Source organism: Labeo rohita, chromosome 18, assembly GCF_022985175.1.
Source record: "Labeo rohita strain BAU-BD-2019 chromosome 18, IGBB_LRoh.1.0, whole genome shotgun sequence".
Taxonomy (NCBI): Eukaryota; Metazoa; Chordata; class Actinopteri; order Cypriniformes; family Cyprinidae; genus Labeo; species Labeo rohita.
Window position 1 is genome coordinate 12,157,550 of NC_066886.1, and position 18,427 is coordinate 12,175,976.

Below are 18,427 nucleotides of genomic sequence, written 5' to 3' on the forward strand. Positions count from 1 at the left end.
CTATTTAAAAATCATAACAAAGCATAATGCTATTAAGAATTCACAAACGCTACGATTCAGTTAAATAAATAGGTAACACTTTATTTTACAGTTTCTTAACTAGTTGCTTATTAGCATGTATGTTACTAGAATATTAGCCTAATTAAGCACAAATTAATGCCTTATTCTACATGACCTTATTCTACATCCCTAATCTTACCCAATACCTAAACTTAACAACTACCTTACTAACTATTAATAAGCAGCAAATTAGGAATTTATTGAGGGAAAAGTTGTAGTTAATAGTGAATAAGTGTTCCCTATTCTAAAGTGTTACCAATAAATATATGCGATGCAGGTTTAACATATGCTCTTTAATACGTAGGTTACGTTCATGCATCTCAGATCGACTCCGTTCACAGTAAATGCTGCTACACAAACTGTTATCATGCGCTATTTCATCAGATTTGTAAAGTAAATCATTTATAAACCTACGCAAACACAGATCATACATCATTCTCTTTCTCAGTATGCTAACTGTTCATCACGATTTCAAAATAAAAGCTCAAACCAATATTAATCATCAATATTAAACATGAATTAGATCTGCAGTTATGTGTTATAAAGCTGTGTTCACACTAGCAGCGACTGCATGTTGCCAGGGGGTGACATTGAGGTTTCTAGTGGGTGTTTTCACTACTGGTTGCCTTGACAGTGAATCAGGTTTCTTGCCGTTAAATACAAACAAAAATGAATGAGAAGCAGAGGCTACTTTATCATTTATTTATCAGCTGAGAGGAGAGCGATAACATGAGCTCTATTATCTTCTTCCCTATCGGCTGTTGCTCCTGAAAGCCGCTCTTCATTTGCATAAAATTGAAGGATTCTGAACTTTGTTGCGTCGCTTGACAGTGGCCTCTGTCGCTCTTGTCACCGAAAATCGTCGGATCTCCATCGAAATGAATGGTATCGTGTTGCTTTGTCATTGCGTGTCATTATTAGTATGAACGGGGCTTCACGTGTAATGTACATTAGCTTTATAGTTTATAATACAGTATGTATTTTAGCGGTTTTGTTCAATAAAACCATACAATTACTTGCTTTTGATACTTTAATGGAACTAATTATTATTGCCTCATTGCTATTATGTATTTTATGTCATTTTAAAGGCTATTGTTCACTTAGGTCTATTTTTATTACTACAAAAAAATATGCATAATTATCCGATCACTCGATTAATCGCCAGAATAATCGCCAGATTACTCGATTACCAAAATAATCGTTAGCGACAGCCTTATTGAGGAGATTTTAAAATTATGTTTCATTTAAAAAAATGAATTTGAATTTCATTGCAACTTTAAATTAAACTATGTGCAGAAAGTTTAGAGATTTTTTGCTGCACATACAAATTCTAAAAAAAAGATTATCCACAAAACAAAGGAAAATGTAAAAAAATAAATAAATAAATTTGAGGTTGAAAAGATAGATATAAAAAAGCTGATATACAGCTGATACCAGAATAAAACATATTGATTGATTCATTCAAAACTAAATCTTAATAGATATATAAATCATCATTAAAAAATTAAACTTACCATAACAATGATTAATTTAACAGAAAAAAATCAATAAATGGCTGTGTCACTTGCACTGCAATTACCTTTCCAATTATCCCAAAGGTGCACAGTGAGGTTCAGGTCATGATTTGTGCAGACCAGTCAAGTTCTTTCACACCACACTCTGCAAACCATTTATTTTCGCACCTTTTTTTGTGCACAGGGCACTGACGGTCATGCTGGAACAGAAAGGTATTCTACTAATAGCAAATGGCTAAAAATCTGTTAAAGGGATAGTTCACCCAAAAATTCTACCATTAATTACTCACCCTCAGCACAGCAAAGACTGATACAGAAAAGAAGACATTGTTGAATAAAGTCATTATTTTTGTTTCTTTGCACACAAAAAGTATTCTCATATCTTTGTAACATTAAGGATGAACCACTGATGTCACATGGACTATTTTAACAATGTCCTTACTACCATTCTGGGCATTAAACGTGTCAGTTGCATTGGTCTATGCAGGGTCAGAAAGCTCTCAGATTTCATCTAAAATATCTTCATTTGTGTTCCGCAGATGAACGAAGATCTCACAGGTATGGAATGACATTAGGGTGAGCGATTAATGACAGAATTTACATTTTTGGATGAACTATCCCTTTAATACTTTTTGGCCACCATGTAGTGTATATGCAACACATAAACATACAGCACACTGACGTCAAATATAAAATTGTTTCACGTCTCCTTTCCATACAGCCTCACACATATATACATAAAACAAAGCCAATAAAGCTCTATGAGTGTGAGCTGAGAGCACTTCCTGGTGCGGAGTGTCTGTATTTGGAGCTTTTGAGAGCACAGCAGCAGCAGTGCTGAGAGATTAAAGGAGGCAAAGAGAGGAGAGAGGGATGAGAGAATACGGAATGAGAGAATGATTTATTTAACTGCTTTGTAGATGACAGAGGAGAGTCGGCGAGAGTGTGTCCTTCTTTCCTGCCAACTTTCCCTTCTTGCCCTCTCTTGAACACTGAATAGGTCTTCCATTTCTTTGTGGTGTTTGCTCCTTCTATGTAAATTTTCATCTCTGCCTTTTTTCCCCGGCTCTAATCACACCATCCATCTGTCGCATTTAATTCAATTCAGTTAAATTCAAAAGTTCAGTTCAGGTACGCTCAATTCGCTCTCTCCCTTTGACGGCGTATCATGTCAACATAGTCGTGCGGATCTGGAATGGCACCATCTGTTTGAGGGCCTCTGTTGATAAATGAGGTGTCGTGAGCAGGTGAGCCCCGAGGCCCCCCGCGACCCCTTCCCTTGCATTTCTCCTTCCTTCAAACCCGCACACGTTTCTTTCGCATCGTCACAACCTGAACTAATGTGGAAAAATTGGCTCCTAAACACTTCCCAAGACAACTGCCATTAGAAGTCATTAGTTGAGAGCGTGCTGCATAACTACCATCACAATCTGGCTCAACCAAACAGTCAATAAAAGAGGCTGCATCACAGTTCGTTCATTCCCATATGAGATGAATCATTTGAATACCAGTACAGAAGTTAAAAGATAAGTGAAGAGTTAAAAATAAGGACTAGTTACTATGATTCTTACATGATCTGTCACTCTAAATTGCTTATTTTCACCTAAAATGAAATAATGTTTTGCTCAGTTGCCAATAGGTCCTGCTGTTTGTTGCCATGGCAGTCAAGCTGCCACAGAACCTGACAATAATATTCTGCAATGCAAATATAACTGTGTCCCACTCTACACCCTGACTGGGCAATGTGGGAAAAAAAAAAATCATGCCATGTTATATTGTGTAACTTCACAGAAAATCTCATTAGCACTGCACACAGTTCACTTATGATTTGCAAAAAAAAAAATAAAATAAAAAAAAATAATAATAAGTAAAATAAAATAATATTTACAAGCGTTTAATCTACAAACAAGTCTAGTAATTAGTAATTTGCCAATTTGTTTATTTTTAATTTCAGTTAATACAGAAATTATACAGTATTTGATAGGATTAATTTTACTGGAAAGAAGAAAAATGATCTGGAAAATAATTTATTTAAAAACAAACAATGCAAGCAAAATATGAGATCAAAGTAAGGCTGTCTTTTTTTTTTTTTTAAGTAAACATAAAGTGAAAATATAATTAGCAAACTTTTTAATGCCATCTACAAATGTGAAAAATATTTGCATATTAGAAAAATTTCCGAACAATAATGTGACACTGAAGACTGGAGCAATGACTGCTGAATTCAGTTTTGGCATCACAGAAATAAATTACATTTTAATATATATTAAAATAGATTTTTCTTTCATTATAATAATACTGTTACTGTTTTCACTAGAGGATATACAGTATGAGTACGTGAACACAACACATAATCTCTAAAACACACACACATTATCTCTAAATCTCTAAAAGAGTCACTTTGTGAGCATTTTATCATTTCTTTTGAGGAAAACTATCGTCATAAAAGTCTTCACAGCAACCAGTCAAAATAAAAGTTTGGTTTAACTTGAAGAAATTGTGATAGAAATATATTACCTAATGTAATGATATTACTACTACTACATTTGTAATAATGCTTGAAATAAATACAATATCACTGTTTTTACTACGGGATATACAGTATGAGTACATGAACACATAAAGATAATCTCTAAAACTGCTTTGAGAGTCACTTTATGAGCATTTTTTCATTTCTTTTGAGAAAAACTATCACCATAAAAGTCTTCACAGCAACCCGTCAAAATAAAAGTTTGGTTTAACTTGAAGAAATTGTGACAGAAATATATTGCTTAATGTAATGATATTACTACTACTAAATTTGTAATAATGCTTGTAATAAAGACAATATTACTGTTTTACTAGGGGTATACAGTATGAGTACATGAACACATAAACAATCTCTAGAACTGCTCTGAGAGTCACTTTGTGAGCATTTTATTTTATTTTATTTTTTATTTTTTTGAGAAAAACTACCATCATGTCATGTACAAACAAAAACTTAAAGGTCTTCACAGCAACCCATCAAAATAAAACTATGGTTTAACTTGAAGAAATTGTGACAGAAATGTATTAATGCATAATGTAATGATATTACTACTACTACTAATAAATGTATTACTGAAATATTATTTTTTAAGGAATATTTACCAGAGGAGTTATTTACCAGAATTTATTTACCAGAAAAATATACACAACACAGTATTTCTTTAAAAATAATATATATTTTTTTTAAATAAAATCAATTAATTAGAGAAGCTTTTGATTATTACAATGTAAAGAAACTATTAAAATGGAATTTAGAAAATGAATGGAAAACAGAAATAAAACTGAATTTGACAGAAAAAAAAATATTTCATAGGGCCTTAAAATGTCATTTTTGTTAAACTTTTAATAAACTGCTGGTAAACTTTGTACATTTCATGATTTCAATTGATTAGACACACTTTTTGATTCATATTTTTTTAAACAGACAAAAACACAGACTCCAGAAAAATTAAAACAGAATTTGGAAAAAAATTAAAACAGATTTCATAGGGTCCTATTTTACTGTATTTGTGGTCAGTTTGAACCAGTTTGAACCAATGGCCTACAAAATATTACAGTATTGGTTACTTATTGATAGTCCTGTGTGTAAAGGAAATGCTTTTGACCTGGAAACTGTGCAAACATCCAATATAACTAGAACATACATCTACATCTGAAAACAAAAAACCTATAGAGGCAACTTTGCCACTATTTTAGATTTTTACTGCATGCCACTGCTACAAACTCTATCCAATGAGATGAACAGACAGATTTGACTGTCTGCACTACACCAGAATCTACAAACATCTAAGCAATAAAATATATATGTATGCTGTGTATGCTGATGTGGGCGTAGCACTCATTTAAATGTTTAATCACATTTAATAAAAGCTGGCATGTGTGCATCAAGCCATAATGACAAGCTAGAAACTGATGAAGATGTAGCCATCATAAAGACTGCAGCTGCTGAGATACTGTATCAAAATCTATTACGCAACATCCATCCTCACCCCAGGCTAATCAATATGAAATGGAGAAATCTGTAGATGCATTCTGGAAAAAACTCCCCAAACTCAGCATTCTCTTTGGTCCCTGAGTCCACCATTAATTCTCACGCTTTGAACAAATTATCAAATAGAATCAAACCCGGTTGCCAGAGCAGCAGAAATAAATTTGAGAGCGGAATCATAAATAGACTGCGTGAGACTGTAAGAGCATAATTCAGATTTGTGTAAAAGCCTTTATGTCGTCGCTGACCTTGCAGCGACTTTTAGCACCTGAAGCTTTCGGGACGGTCCAAGGTTATATCTCGCATTTGCAGTCTGACAAACGTGACGGCTGCATTGTCTTTAGGCAATGGCAGATTGACCTCAGCAGGAGCGAAATGACAGGCCCCTTCTATTCACCTCCCTCCCTCCCTTTCTCATTCTTTCGTTTTATTTCATTTTTATCCCTTCATCCTGGCGATAAGCTCCACCTTTCAGTTTTCATTTCTGACCCAAATAGCAGGCTCCTAGTGGGTGCTGCTCCAGTAACGCTGGCCAGCCTCTTTGATGCTGCTCCAGAGCGTCAGCGCAAAGCTCGTCACTTCAACTCTCAAGCTCTTCAGTTGCCCAAAAGCAGCTCTGTTTTTCATAACCATATCATCCCTATTGCTTAGCATTATCCTATATACTCCATTCATTCAGCATGCACATAATACTCGGCTTTATCTCACTCTCATACCTTCTCATTGACTCCACCGGCAGGCATTTCTGCCGGTGACCCAAAGCCCTGATTGTGATTAACCATCTATGATTATTTGTCTCCGTTCGCTAGCAGGATCCTCAAAAGTGATGACAGGATCCACCCCGGGACGGAGGTTCCCAGCGCTCATCCGCACATGAGAGAGAAAGAGAGAGAGAGATGGGGAGACGAGAAATTTACCTTGAATGGCAAAAAAGAAAAAAATGATGCACCATTTATGTACGAGTGAAAAAAGAGGTCAGATTTAATTTAAAAATTGGCTCCCATTCCTCATTTCTACAGATGAAAGCTCATAAATGAAAAAGCCTGGCCTAACGCCCGGTATGGAAATATAAAAGTTATGAATAATGCTTCTGTCTCAATCATCAGGTCTGTTTTAATAAGGTGGATTAGTACAGAACAGCACCTGCTCAGAAGAATGCGTGGTCCTCAGACAGAGACACCCAGGGGAGGATCTTGAGCTTCAGAGGTGCGTTCGCCCACCGAGGAACACTGCTAAAACCCATGAGCGGAAAATCGCTCTGGGTCATTAGTGCCTCCTTCGCTGTGGCCGGTGCCTCCCAAAGAAAGCTGGTGATTTACAGACTGTTGGTAATCATGAAATGGCTCCTTTGTTAATGAAAATGCCCATAGATCCATACGCAGCCTTCTGCAACCATCATTCACTGGTAAATATGGGCATCAAAGTGAGCCACAACCAAGCCGACAAGCCGGAAAAAATTAACAAATCGGGTCAAAACCATTTTCAGCTGCCCTTATGTACATCGACAAGGGCTTGTACATCAGTTATCGATGCTGAACAGAGAGGACTAAGGACATTAACATGCCTACTTCAGCACAGGTCACCAAGGTCAAGAAGTTTGCTAGAGTTGTCCCTCCTTCCTTGAAGTTCCTCTCAAGACATAAATATTAAACAAGTCAATATCTCTTTCTTTCTCAACCTCTGGTCTCCTGCAACCTGCTTTTTCATCATTTACTTGATTAGAGAGTAAATGTCGATGGCTTCCTATTTTGTCCCGCAATGTTTTAGCCACTGAGGTAAAGACCTGTTAACCAATTCATCTTGCGGATCCAATGACAGTCTGTTTGTTTTTCACATGCAGATTGATTCCACCCTACGCGCTACTTATCATTTTAATTATGATTTAGACTATTTCACCAAGTACTGGGGCAAGAAAAAAGGCCAGCTTTGTCTAATCCATCCATCCGTTCACCTCTCCACCCATCCCATCCATCCATCCCACCTCCATCAACCTATCAATCCAGCAATCAAGCCATCCATCCACTCTTCCATTCATTCGTCTATCTGTCATCTATCACCCTGACTAGCTTTGTATTGAATAAGGTTGGGAGGACTAATCAATAAAATTGATAAACAATAATCAAAATAGTCAACAATGAATTTAGATTAGCTTTTAAAGTAGTGGTAGTAACATTTTTATAAAAAATGCAAAAAATGTTCAGCAAAAAACAACATACATTTTATAGTTATATTTATTTTTAGAACAGTTTCTAATGGCAAGCAAGCAATTGTTGCTGTCATTCAAGTTTAAATACTTAACATGATGAGCTTATCAATCAAACAGAGAAACAAAGCACAATTATTTTGGACAAAACAATTCATAATTGGATTTCGCATTAAGGTTTATATAATGAATTTAGATCCAATATGTGAAACAAGTAATTTTATGTTATAATTGTGGTCTGTTTAATGTATGCAAAACAATGAGTGGACAAAATGTGTAAAATTAATGATACAGATTAAAGCACAGATAAAATAACCATTAAATTGTCTAAATTATACATATGCCAGAAACAGCTTTTAGAAATAAAATAATAAATATTCATTAAATAGTACAAATAAATGATAATTTATACATATTTATTACACAGCTCTCTGTAATACTCATTTAAACGCAATTACCATTATCTTGCATATTTACTGTAAAATGAAACTGGAGGACTTCATTATTAATAGTAGGCCTGCGGAAAGTCTTGTTGCCAGAATGCTTGTTTTGTACACTATAATAGATTTAAGATAATACATTTTAAAATAACAATTTATGTCCTCATTTTTATTTATGTGGTGAAAAGCTGTGTAATTAGTGTTGTGATTGTGCATTATGCCTCAACCGTCCATCTAGTCTAAACTTCGTCTAGGCTCAAAGCCAAAAAAGGTTTAAAAAGCTAATAAAATATGTCAACTCAAATCAATATTTTTTCTCTAATTTACTTATTTTTGTCTAATTTACTTATGCAGTCAGTAAAGCTGCTTGTTACTGCAGGGTGATGCAAGATCCTTCTTACATCTTAGATCCTTAACAACCGACTGGAAGTAAACTACCAGTCAAAAGTTTTTGAACAGTAAGATTTATAAAGTTTTTTTAAAGAACTCTCTTTATCCAAAGTACAGCAAAAGCAGAAATATTGTGAAATATTTTTACTATTTAACATAACTGCTTTCTGTTTGAATATATTTTCAAATCTAATTTATTCCTGTGATCAAAAGCTACATTTTCAGCATCATTACTCCAGTCTTCAGTGTCACACGATTCTTCAGAAATTATTCAAATATGCTGATTTGCTGTTCAAGAAACATTGATTATTATTATTATTATCAATATTTAAAACTGCTGAGTACATTTCAGGATTCTTTGATAAATAGAAAGATCCAAAGATCAGCATTTTGTGACATTATACACTATACCATTCAAAAGCTTGGAGTCAGTATATTTTTTATTTTTGTTCTTTAAAGAGGAAAGAAATTATAGAAAATAATACTTTTATTTATCAAGGATGCTTTAAATTGTTCAAAAGTGATGATAAAGTTATTTATAATGTTAAAAAAGATTTCTATTTCAGATAAATGCTGTTCTTCTGAACATTCTGTTCATAATTTTCTTTAATTTTCTATTCAACACCTCAACATAATATGATAATAGTAAATGTTTTTGAGCAGCAAATCAGAATATTAGAATGATTTCTGAAAGATTGTGTGACTGGAGTAATGATGCTAAAAATTCAGCTTTGAAATCACAGGAATAAATTACATTTTAAAATATATTCAAATAGAACATATTTATTTTAAATAGTAAAAATATGTAACATTTTAATGTTTTGCTGTACTTTGGATCAAATAAATGCAGGCTTGGTGAGCAGAAGAGACTTCTTTAAAAATCTTACTGTTCTAAAACTTTTGACTGGTAGTGTGTACTATCCTATACATATTATATTTTAAATAATCTATCTATCTATCTATCTATCTATCTATCTATCTATCTATCTATCTATGTGTGTGTGTATATATATTCAGAGAAATAACTAATCAAAATAGTGTTTTTTCCTCCCAGAGCGTTAGTAGAAAAAGCAACTTGTTAATGCAACGGCATGATTACACATCTCATTCGTCCTCCATGATTTCCAGCTTTACTTTTTAATACAGCTGGCAAAAGAAGAGAGGGGAGCGAGTAAGTGAGAAACATGGTAGCTTTGCAGTGGCGTCTGGGGACTGGTGCAGCCATTAACTATGTGAGAGTGAGAGGGCCTTAATGAAGTGAACTGTGCTCTCAGAGTTAATGAGAGAGTGAACTCACCACTAGAGCAGTCCAGTCCTCCCCAGCCTGGCTCACACTGACACGTATCAGGAGACACACACCGACCATGGGCACACTCCTCGGTACATCGTGCTATCAGAGAGAAAAGAAGAGGAAGACAAAGAAACACTTTAAACACAGCAGAAATTGAAACTGAAAATATTCTGGCTGCAGAGAATTAATGAAGTTTGTTTGGATGCATCTTGTATAAGACAGGAATGTGAATTAGCGCAGGATGCTATCCAGACTCTGTAGGTCTGAGCCTCCCGCAAGACATAATTTAGCCGCCCGCAAATGTCTGCTGATGTGCTGATATGGAGGATAATGACTACACTGGCTGTTTTCCAAAGATGGCTGTCACCGATGCCTCCTCGCTAGAGCTGTCGAACACAGAGCGAAGCTCTGTTCGCACGTTTAAAATGCTCTGACCACAAGCTAAACGATTGAGTCCTTGGTCAACATCTCAGTTTATCACATGAACCGGTTGTTCCGTGCAAAACGAGCCGACGTAAGCAGCCAGAGCCGCAAGGAAACAAGCTGTAAATCCCTCCAAATTTGATCAGCCTGCACTTTGCCACAATACTCTAACGCAGCGCCAGCCAGCCTTCATGCTGTTTACGAAGTGTGCAGTTTTCTTGATCATTCCTATTGAACAACACAGCATCGAATTGATTGTCTATAGCATTAGTATTCCTGCCCGGGCCCAGGATTCGGACAAGTAATAAAATGCCCTACATGGAGATTCTGCCAGTCTTCTTATTTTTCAGGATGATGAAAAAGATGAATTAGAGGGAAAATATATGCTTGAATAATGTTTAAGGGAGTGAAGGTCACCTGGCCAGCAGGACTCAAACCGACAGGCTCTTATCGGAGTCAGGAAACAGTCGACCCCCAAAGCTTCTGGAACAATCCACTTTGATTGGAATCAGCAGTGACTCTCTAAGTGTAGGCGGAAGAGAGGATGTACTTCTAGAGATTTAAGTGTGAAGAAGGTAACTAAAAACTGTCAGATGCTATGGCATGTCCTTATCTTTGACCATGAAATATGTGAAGGTTGGTTCTATAAATAACAGAAAGTTAATGTGGCCGGTCATGCATTTCGTTGAAGGAAACCTGATAAACACAATGTGGTGACCAGCATTTATCTTGTCTGGTTAATACGCGTATTATGATTCTCTTGGGAAACGGTGAGAGAAGTTGTTTCTAACCTTTTTGAACCCAAACACAAACTCAAAAGGTAATGAATTCAGGTTCTCATAAAGTGTTACGCAGCAATACAGTGGAGTGTGTGTTAATCTGAATAAATCAATTCAGAGTGAACTAAGGGATTGGTACTGGGGCTACTTTTCCCCTCTTCTACTCCAATGTGTTCCTCCAAACCGCACAAGAGCCGCTCGGTAAGGAGCTATATTTCAAGTTCTGTCACGTTCACAGGGGCCCCGAAGTATGACACAAATCTTAAATGTCAACACTTCCGGAACAGTGAATTATTTTGCCAAAAGCTGCCCACACATTTTGTTATGATAATCTGCTTTTTACCAGTAAATTGTACCGAAATATTACTATACAGTTTTATATGCTGCAGATTTCTTATATTCTTAATTCTTAATGAAAAAAGTAAGTTTTTATGCATTTAAAATGCACTGCAGATGAATGAGGGTTTCGAATCATTATCACCTTTTGTGGAAAAATATCTTTAAACAAAATTTTCACACTCCCACTTAGTTTAATTTGTCTGTTAAAGAAATAGTTCACTTCCAGAACAAAAATTTACACTAATGTACTCACGCCGTTGTCATCCAAGATGTTAATGTCTGTCTTTCTTCAGTCGCAAAGAAATTATGTTTTTTGAGGAAAACATTTCAGGATTTCAAGTTTGAACTTAACAAAAAGCAGTTTAAATGCAGCTTCAAACAGTTTAAATTGCAGCTCTAAACAATCCCAGCTGAGGAAGAAGAGTCTTCTAGCGAAACTATTGGTTATTTTCTAAAAAAGTTACAATTTATTTACTTTTTAACCTCAAATGCTCATCTTGTCTAGCTCTGTGATGCACATGTGTACTCTGTGTAATCCGGGTCAATACAGTTAGGGTAGGTCGAAAAACTCCCATCTCATTTTCTACATTTCTAAGTCCTACATTGCTGTTTTACCTTTTTTTGTAAAGGGCATCTGACCTTTGCACTTTCGCTTTGTAAACACTGGGTCAGTACTTCTGCAGCAACGTAGGACAATTTTGAAGTTGGAGGAGGAAATGAGATGGGAGGTTTTCGACATACCCTAACTCTATTGACCTGGAGTACGCATGCGTATCGCAGAACTAGACAAGACGAGCATTTGGGGTTAAAAATTATATAATTATTATTATTTTTTTTTTTAGAAAATAACTGATCGTTTTGCTAGAGAAGACCCTTCTTTCTCAGCTGGGATCTTGTAGAGCCCTTTGAAGCTGCATTTAAACTGCAAAGTTCAAACTCAGGGCACTGAAGTCCACTATATGGAGAAAAATCCTGAAATCTTTTTCCCAAGAAACATAATTTCTTTACGACTGAAGAAAGGAAGACATGAACATCTTGGATGACAAGAAGGTGAGTAAATTATCTGTAAATTTTTGTTCTGGAAGTGAACTTCTCCTTTAAATGTCGGAGACAAGATAGCACGAGGTAAAGCTGTTTTTGATATTTTTGCTATAAGTTTGACTGCAACATATAATCATTGCTGTAATAGTGTTCACTGTCTGTTCAATTACAAGTCAATAATTAACTGATTTTTACTTTGCATTTCTGCCATATGTACATCAACTTGACATAGTTACCACTGATAAGCTACTACTAAATATTGTCAGGACCATGGACCTGTTTTGTCATGTTTTGTCACTGTTTCAGTTCCTGTTTTTCCTTATTTGGTCATGTTCCTCCCTCGTTTAGTTTGATTATATTCAGTGCACCTGTGTTTCCCCAGTTACCCCGTGTATTTAAGTTCCTGTCCGTTCATTTCTCCCCTGTCGGGTCTACAAGTTATGTATGTTTGTTTGTGCTGGTGATATAATACAAAGTATATTGTTATAAATGTACATTTAGAGGATTTATGACAATGATGACCATTGAAACACATCATCACAGTCCATATTTATCCAGTGCTGGGTTGCCAAATAACCCAGAAATAGCTCTTTTTAACCCAGCATTTTTAGAGTGTAGTCATGATCCAACAATATTGTTTACCTTGACTTTGTTTTCTTAGCACATCATTTTCTAATTTTATTTTGGGGCAAAATTGTTGGTTGTGATGGAAATGACAGCACAGCTGTCGGACAATAATGATAAAAATGTAAATATTATAATGGATTTTCATAGTTAAACTCTGAATAAAATTGAGAGTCTGGAAAAAAACAAATAAATAAATAAAAATCTACACCTCAGAGTGAATGTGACCTTCACATATCAAAAAGAAAGAAAAGTCAACTCCATAAAAGTGCCAGAAGTTGTTTGTATGCAGACATTGCAAATTGCCTTCTTGGTTAAAAAAAGTTGAGACGAGTTTCTCAGAATAAATATAAACATTTCTGTGCATGCAAACAAATCACGCTCATAAGATTGAATTAATGTGTGTGCATGTTTTGATGCTGGCACACACTAAAGCTGGCTGCATTAGGTAAAGGATGAGACAGGACTTGCCCTCATTCCTGGCCAGCGTGGCTATAGATTATCGCTCTTTCAGCCTTCACCTGGGCCCTCAATATTGGACATAAGCACAGGAAGGGGATGGGAGAGAGGGAGAATCCCAAATACCCAGAGGATGCTGCTTAGAGCAGAAATGCTCCACACACAGAAAATGCTAAACCTGCCACTGGCAAATAATGCAGTATGGATTTACACAGCACTGAGAACCTGATATTCAAGCATGCCAGTTCTCCAGCTTAAGAAAAAGAAAAACCCTTAGCATTTTGTGCTGACAAAGACATCAATTTGACTTCCTGAAATCAATGAAGCCATGCAACGTGCTCAAAAGCGCGGCTTCAAAAAACTCCGCCGATGAAATGATTGATTTTTGTTACAATCAGCAATTTCTGATCAGACAACAGAGACGAAATGCTAATTTGTCACATCTTTTCAGCAAATTAAAATTAATTTATGTAACGTAGGTGAAAGGATAAAGCGTGCCTTTTCCCAAGAGCTGAATTGAAGTACGTGTCTATAATACTTCAGAAAATAGGTCCTGCATTTTAATTAAAATTCAATGAATCTTCCTTCCACACAGGAAAAAGTCTATGTCTCCAGGCTGTGGTGAAAAATTACGTCTTTCATTTCGATAAAAGACTAATCTCATTACACACTGCCGTTATCATACCGTGTAACAATAGAGCTAATTGTAATTGTCATGCATTATTACACCGAACACTCATCAGGCCAAAGATTTAAACATACAGTTTGACAATCAGTCAATCAATCAACACATTAAATAATCCAAGGTTATTACTGTACGCATCTATCATAAAGCATCTGCTTTATATCCCAGTACTGTGGATGAACTTTTTAATAACAAACCTACGACAGAAATCAAACATATGCAAAAAAGATCTCATCTAATCCATCATTAAAACCAAAATGTGAAATCTACTTTGCGATGGTGCATGGGACTTTATTAGAGCATCTAATTCTCCAGAAAGAAGCTGCAGCATGCACATAGCATCATTAATACTGCATCACTAACTATTTGAGACTCTTCTGACCAGATGGTGTAAACCACTTTGGCTCCATGTACGGCTTCCTTCTGCAAAGAAAAGTCATTTTTGCTCAGTGTGAGCAAGATCGCCTTCTCAACATTAAAAGCACAATCCTCGCTAAAATTGATTGGCTAACAACATACAGTCACCACAGACTAAATCCGTTGACAGTTGTGTGATTGATAGGAGTAGTGCATGCAGGTTAAATGACTAGAATAAGAAAAAAATCTTGTTCGATTGACCTCCCTATGGACACAGAAGGCAAACATGTGACCTTTAAAGTGACTAGGCTGTGTTGGTTTAGGCCATTAATGAATTGTGGCTTAAAATGCAGCTAATGCACAAGGGATTGATTCTAGTAGGAAAGCAGCTCATAAAAGGCACATATGAGAGGATAAACCCTGAGGTGTTCAGAGTGAAAAGAAAAGCAAAGATCCACATATATGTAATGAAAATGGCTTTAATACCTTCTCTTGTCCCGGAGAAGTGAACATAGCTAGTTCTACAAAGCTCTTAATCCTGCCGGTGAGAGCAGCAGGATTTTTCACAGAGCAGTTACAGCAAAAAAACAACCTGAAAACCCAAATACCTCTCTAAGGTGACCACAACGTTGCACAAAAACTCCTTATTAGACTTCTTGCTGGAACCTCACATACAGTCATGGGCAAAAATATCGGCACCCTTGCAATTCTGTCAGAAAATGCAACAATTGTTCCAACTGCAGAGAAGAAAACTCAAACTTGATCAAATTTTACACAGAACTCAAAAATTGACTGGACAAAATTATTGGCACCTTGTCAAAACTGTAAGAAATAATAACTTTTCAAGCATGTGATGCTCCTGTAATTTGTATTTAGACACACCTGTGGCAAGTAACAGGTGTGGGTAATATAGTATATATATATATAATAGCACACTTGCAACCAGTTAAAATGGAGAAAAATTGACTCAACCTTTGTGTTGTGTGTCACACTGAGCATGGAGAAAAGAAAGAAGTGTAAAAAGTTGTCTATGGATTTGAGAGAAAAAAATTTGGAAAAACATGGACAATCTCAATGCTATAAGTCCATCTCCAGAGATCTTAATATTCCTGTGTCCACTGTGCGCAATATCATCAAGAGGTTTACAGCCCATGGCACTGTAGTTAACCTCCCTGGACGTGAACGGAAAAGCAAAATGAATGAAAAATTACAATGAAGGATTGTTCGAATGGCGGATAAAGAACCCTAATTAACTTCCAAACAAATTCAAGCTGATCTGCAGACACAGGGTGCAACAGTGTCAGCTCGTACTATCCGTCTCCATCTGAATGAAAAGGGACGCTATGGTAGGAGACCCAGGAGGACACCACTGCTGACACAAAGGCATAAAAAAGCAAGTGAGTCAATTTGGCGTTTGCCAAAACTTGTGTGACAAAACCACAATCTTTCTGGGAGAACGTACTGTGGACAGATGAGACAAAAGTAGAGCTTTTTGGTAAAGGACATCATAGCACTGTTTACAGAAAAAGAAATGAGGCCTTTAAAGAAAAAAACACAGTCCCTCCAGTCAAACATGGTGGAGGTTCAAAGATGTTTTGGGGTTGCTTTGCTGCTTCTGGCACTGGATGCCTTAACTGTGTGAACGGTATCATGAAATCTGATGATTACCAAAGAATTTTGGGGCACAACGTAGTGGCCAGTGTCAGAAAGCTGCGTCTCCACCAGAGATCATGGGTCTTCCAGCAGGACTAACAAAACAGGTCTAACAAAAAGGCAATCTACTAAAAACCACAAACGGTGGTCATAGGAAGTAAAATAGCTGTAATATTCATTATAAGCAATTATTCTGCCAATTAATTTAGGTTGCATTTTGGTGCACACACAGCTGATTTGACCTATTTTACCAGAGTTGGAACTACTTGGTTTATAAAGCGTATTTTGGTTGCTACTATGAGGTCGCTGAGGGGGGGAAAAATGATGCCTACCATCTTCTCCACAGATGGTGTGGTTCCATTACAGCAACAACTGTTAACATGAAATTGTTGCAGCTATTGTGTGGTAATGAGAGCATTATTGATTATTGTCATTGCCTTCTTCCACACAGACCACCAGACAATGTCAAAACTGATCCCTATCCCAGCTGCACCTAATCCCATGGTTGTTAGCAGTGCCTTCAGGCTACAGACAGAGCTGGACACAATCCCACTCAATAAGGACAGAAACATGAGATCAACTTTATCTTCAACAGACCATGGTCACTTGCATTCAGCCATAAAAAAAAAATCCTGTTACTAAAGGTCATTGTTGAAACCTCCTTCTCTCTACAATGACCTTTAGTAACGAAAGAACAACATCTGGTGAACAAGCTGTTGATTTACAAGAGGGTTACAATCCATGTATTTCTGTCTTTTGGCTGTTATTGTTCAATATTTTAAATTTCATTCAATGGGAGCCAAAACAAATTCAAGAGGATTTGGTCAGTTTTTAAAATTTTAACAGGAACAGTGAACCCCAAAATACAAATAGCATCATTTACTCACGCTCAAGTTGTTCTACACATTTATTTATTTTCTTATTATTCTGTAACTCTGTCAATATTGATTATTTTGGATGTATATCAGGTACAGTACATGCCAAATCACGCCAAATGTTTAAATTACACTTTTTTCATTTTTTTTAAATAATAAAGTTACAATTACATAATTATATATCTACTTCAGTTCGATTTTTAAAATATAAACATTTAAATTCATTAATTCAACCATAAATGAAACACTGAAGAACAGTAAAAAATTATAATTCCTATGTTATATGGCGCATATATGTAAAATGCTCCTTTCTAGAGTTCATTTTTTCTAGCTGACTTACGAGCGTATGGGATATTATATGACATATTGTTTACAAGCTGTTATACTGACTTCTTTCCATGGTTGAAACACTTTGAAGCGATTACATGAAATAGGATATGGAGTCTGTAAGTTGTACTCTTTATTTTAACATACCTTCGGATGTTTATACATGTTTATTTCATGCTAAATCTGGTATTAAAGCAGAGGAGATGATCAGTTCACGTGCGCTTTGCGCTGCTGCTTCTACGGATGTCACATTAATATTTACTGTTTGAATATTGTAATAAAATGGACCAAAATTGAAATCTGAGACTTTGTTTCATAATAAAAAGTAACAAAATGTACACATCATGTGCCGGTTAATTAAAGATAAAGTTATTAACGTTAATTTTAAGTTATCATTGTGTTAAATTAGAAAAGCAGACATAGATATTGCAAAAATAGCTTTACAAAGATTTTTTTTAATTCAACACACAAAATTCACTGAATTCATTCAGTAAAGAAACACTGCTGTGTGTTGCCTTATGAATGCCTCACTGAATCATTGACTCACTCAATTCATTTAAAAACATGGATTCGATTCATTCAGTAAAGAAATACTGCTGTGTTGGCTTTATGAATGTCTCAATGAATCACTGACTCAGTTCATTTAAAAACATAGATTTGATTCATTTAGTAAAGAAACGCTGCTGTGTTGCCTTTATGAATGGCTCACTGAATCATTGACTCAATTCATTTAAAAACATGGATTTGATTAATTCAGTAAAGAAACTGCTGTGTGTTGAACAGTTTGTTGTCGCAATTATTGACAATGTGTCAGTCTTCATTTTTAAGTAAAAACTTTTCTGTAAACTTTTTTTTCTCTCTATCAACCAATTATGATTCTAAAAGAAAACACACTGTGTTTGTTATAGTAACACATGCAACTTTCACAACTTTCGTCTGATAGAACCACGTT

General features: G+C 35.7%; 1 protein-coding gene across 4 annotated transcripts in view; it reads right to left on the reverse strand.

Moving 5' to 3' along the window:
• megf11 (multiple EGF-like-domains 11) overlaps window positions 1-18,427 on the reverse strand; it is a 152,956-nt gene that overhangs the window by 88,044 nt on the left and 46,485 nt on the right. For all 4 annotated transcript variants that reach the window (XM_051134957.1, XM_051134958.1, XM_051134955.1 and 1 more), the window contains one exon: window positions 9,920-10,012. In XM_051134957.1, the coding sequence (XP_050990914.1) occupies window positions 9,920-10,012 (93 nt within the window). The remainder of the gene's footprint in view (window positions 1-9,919; window positions 10,013-18,427) is intronic.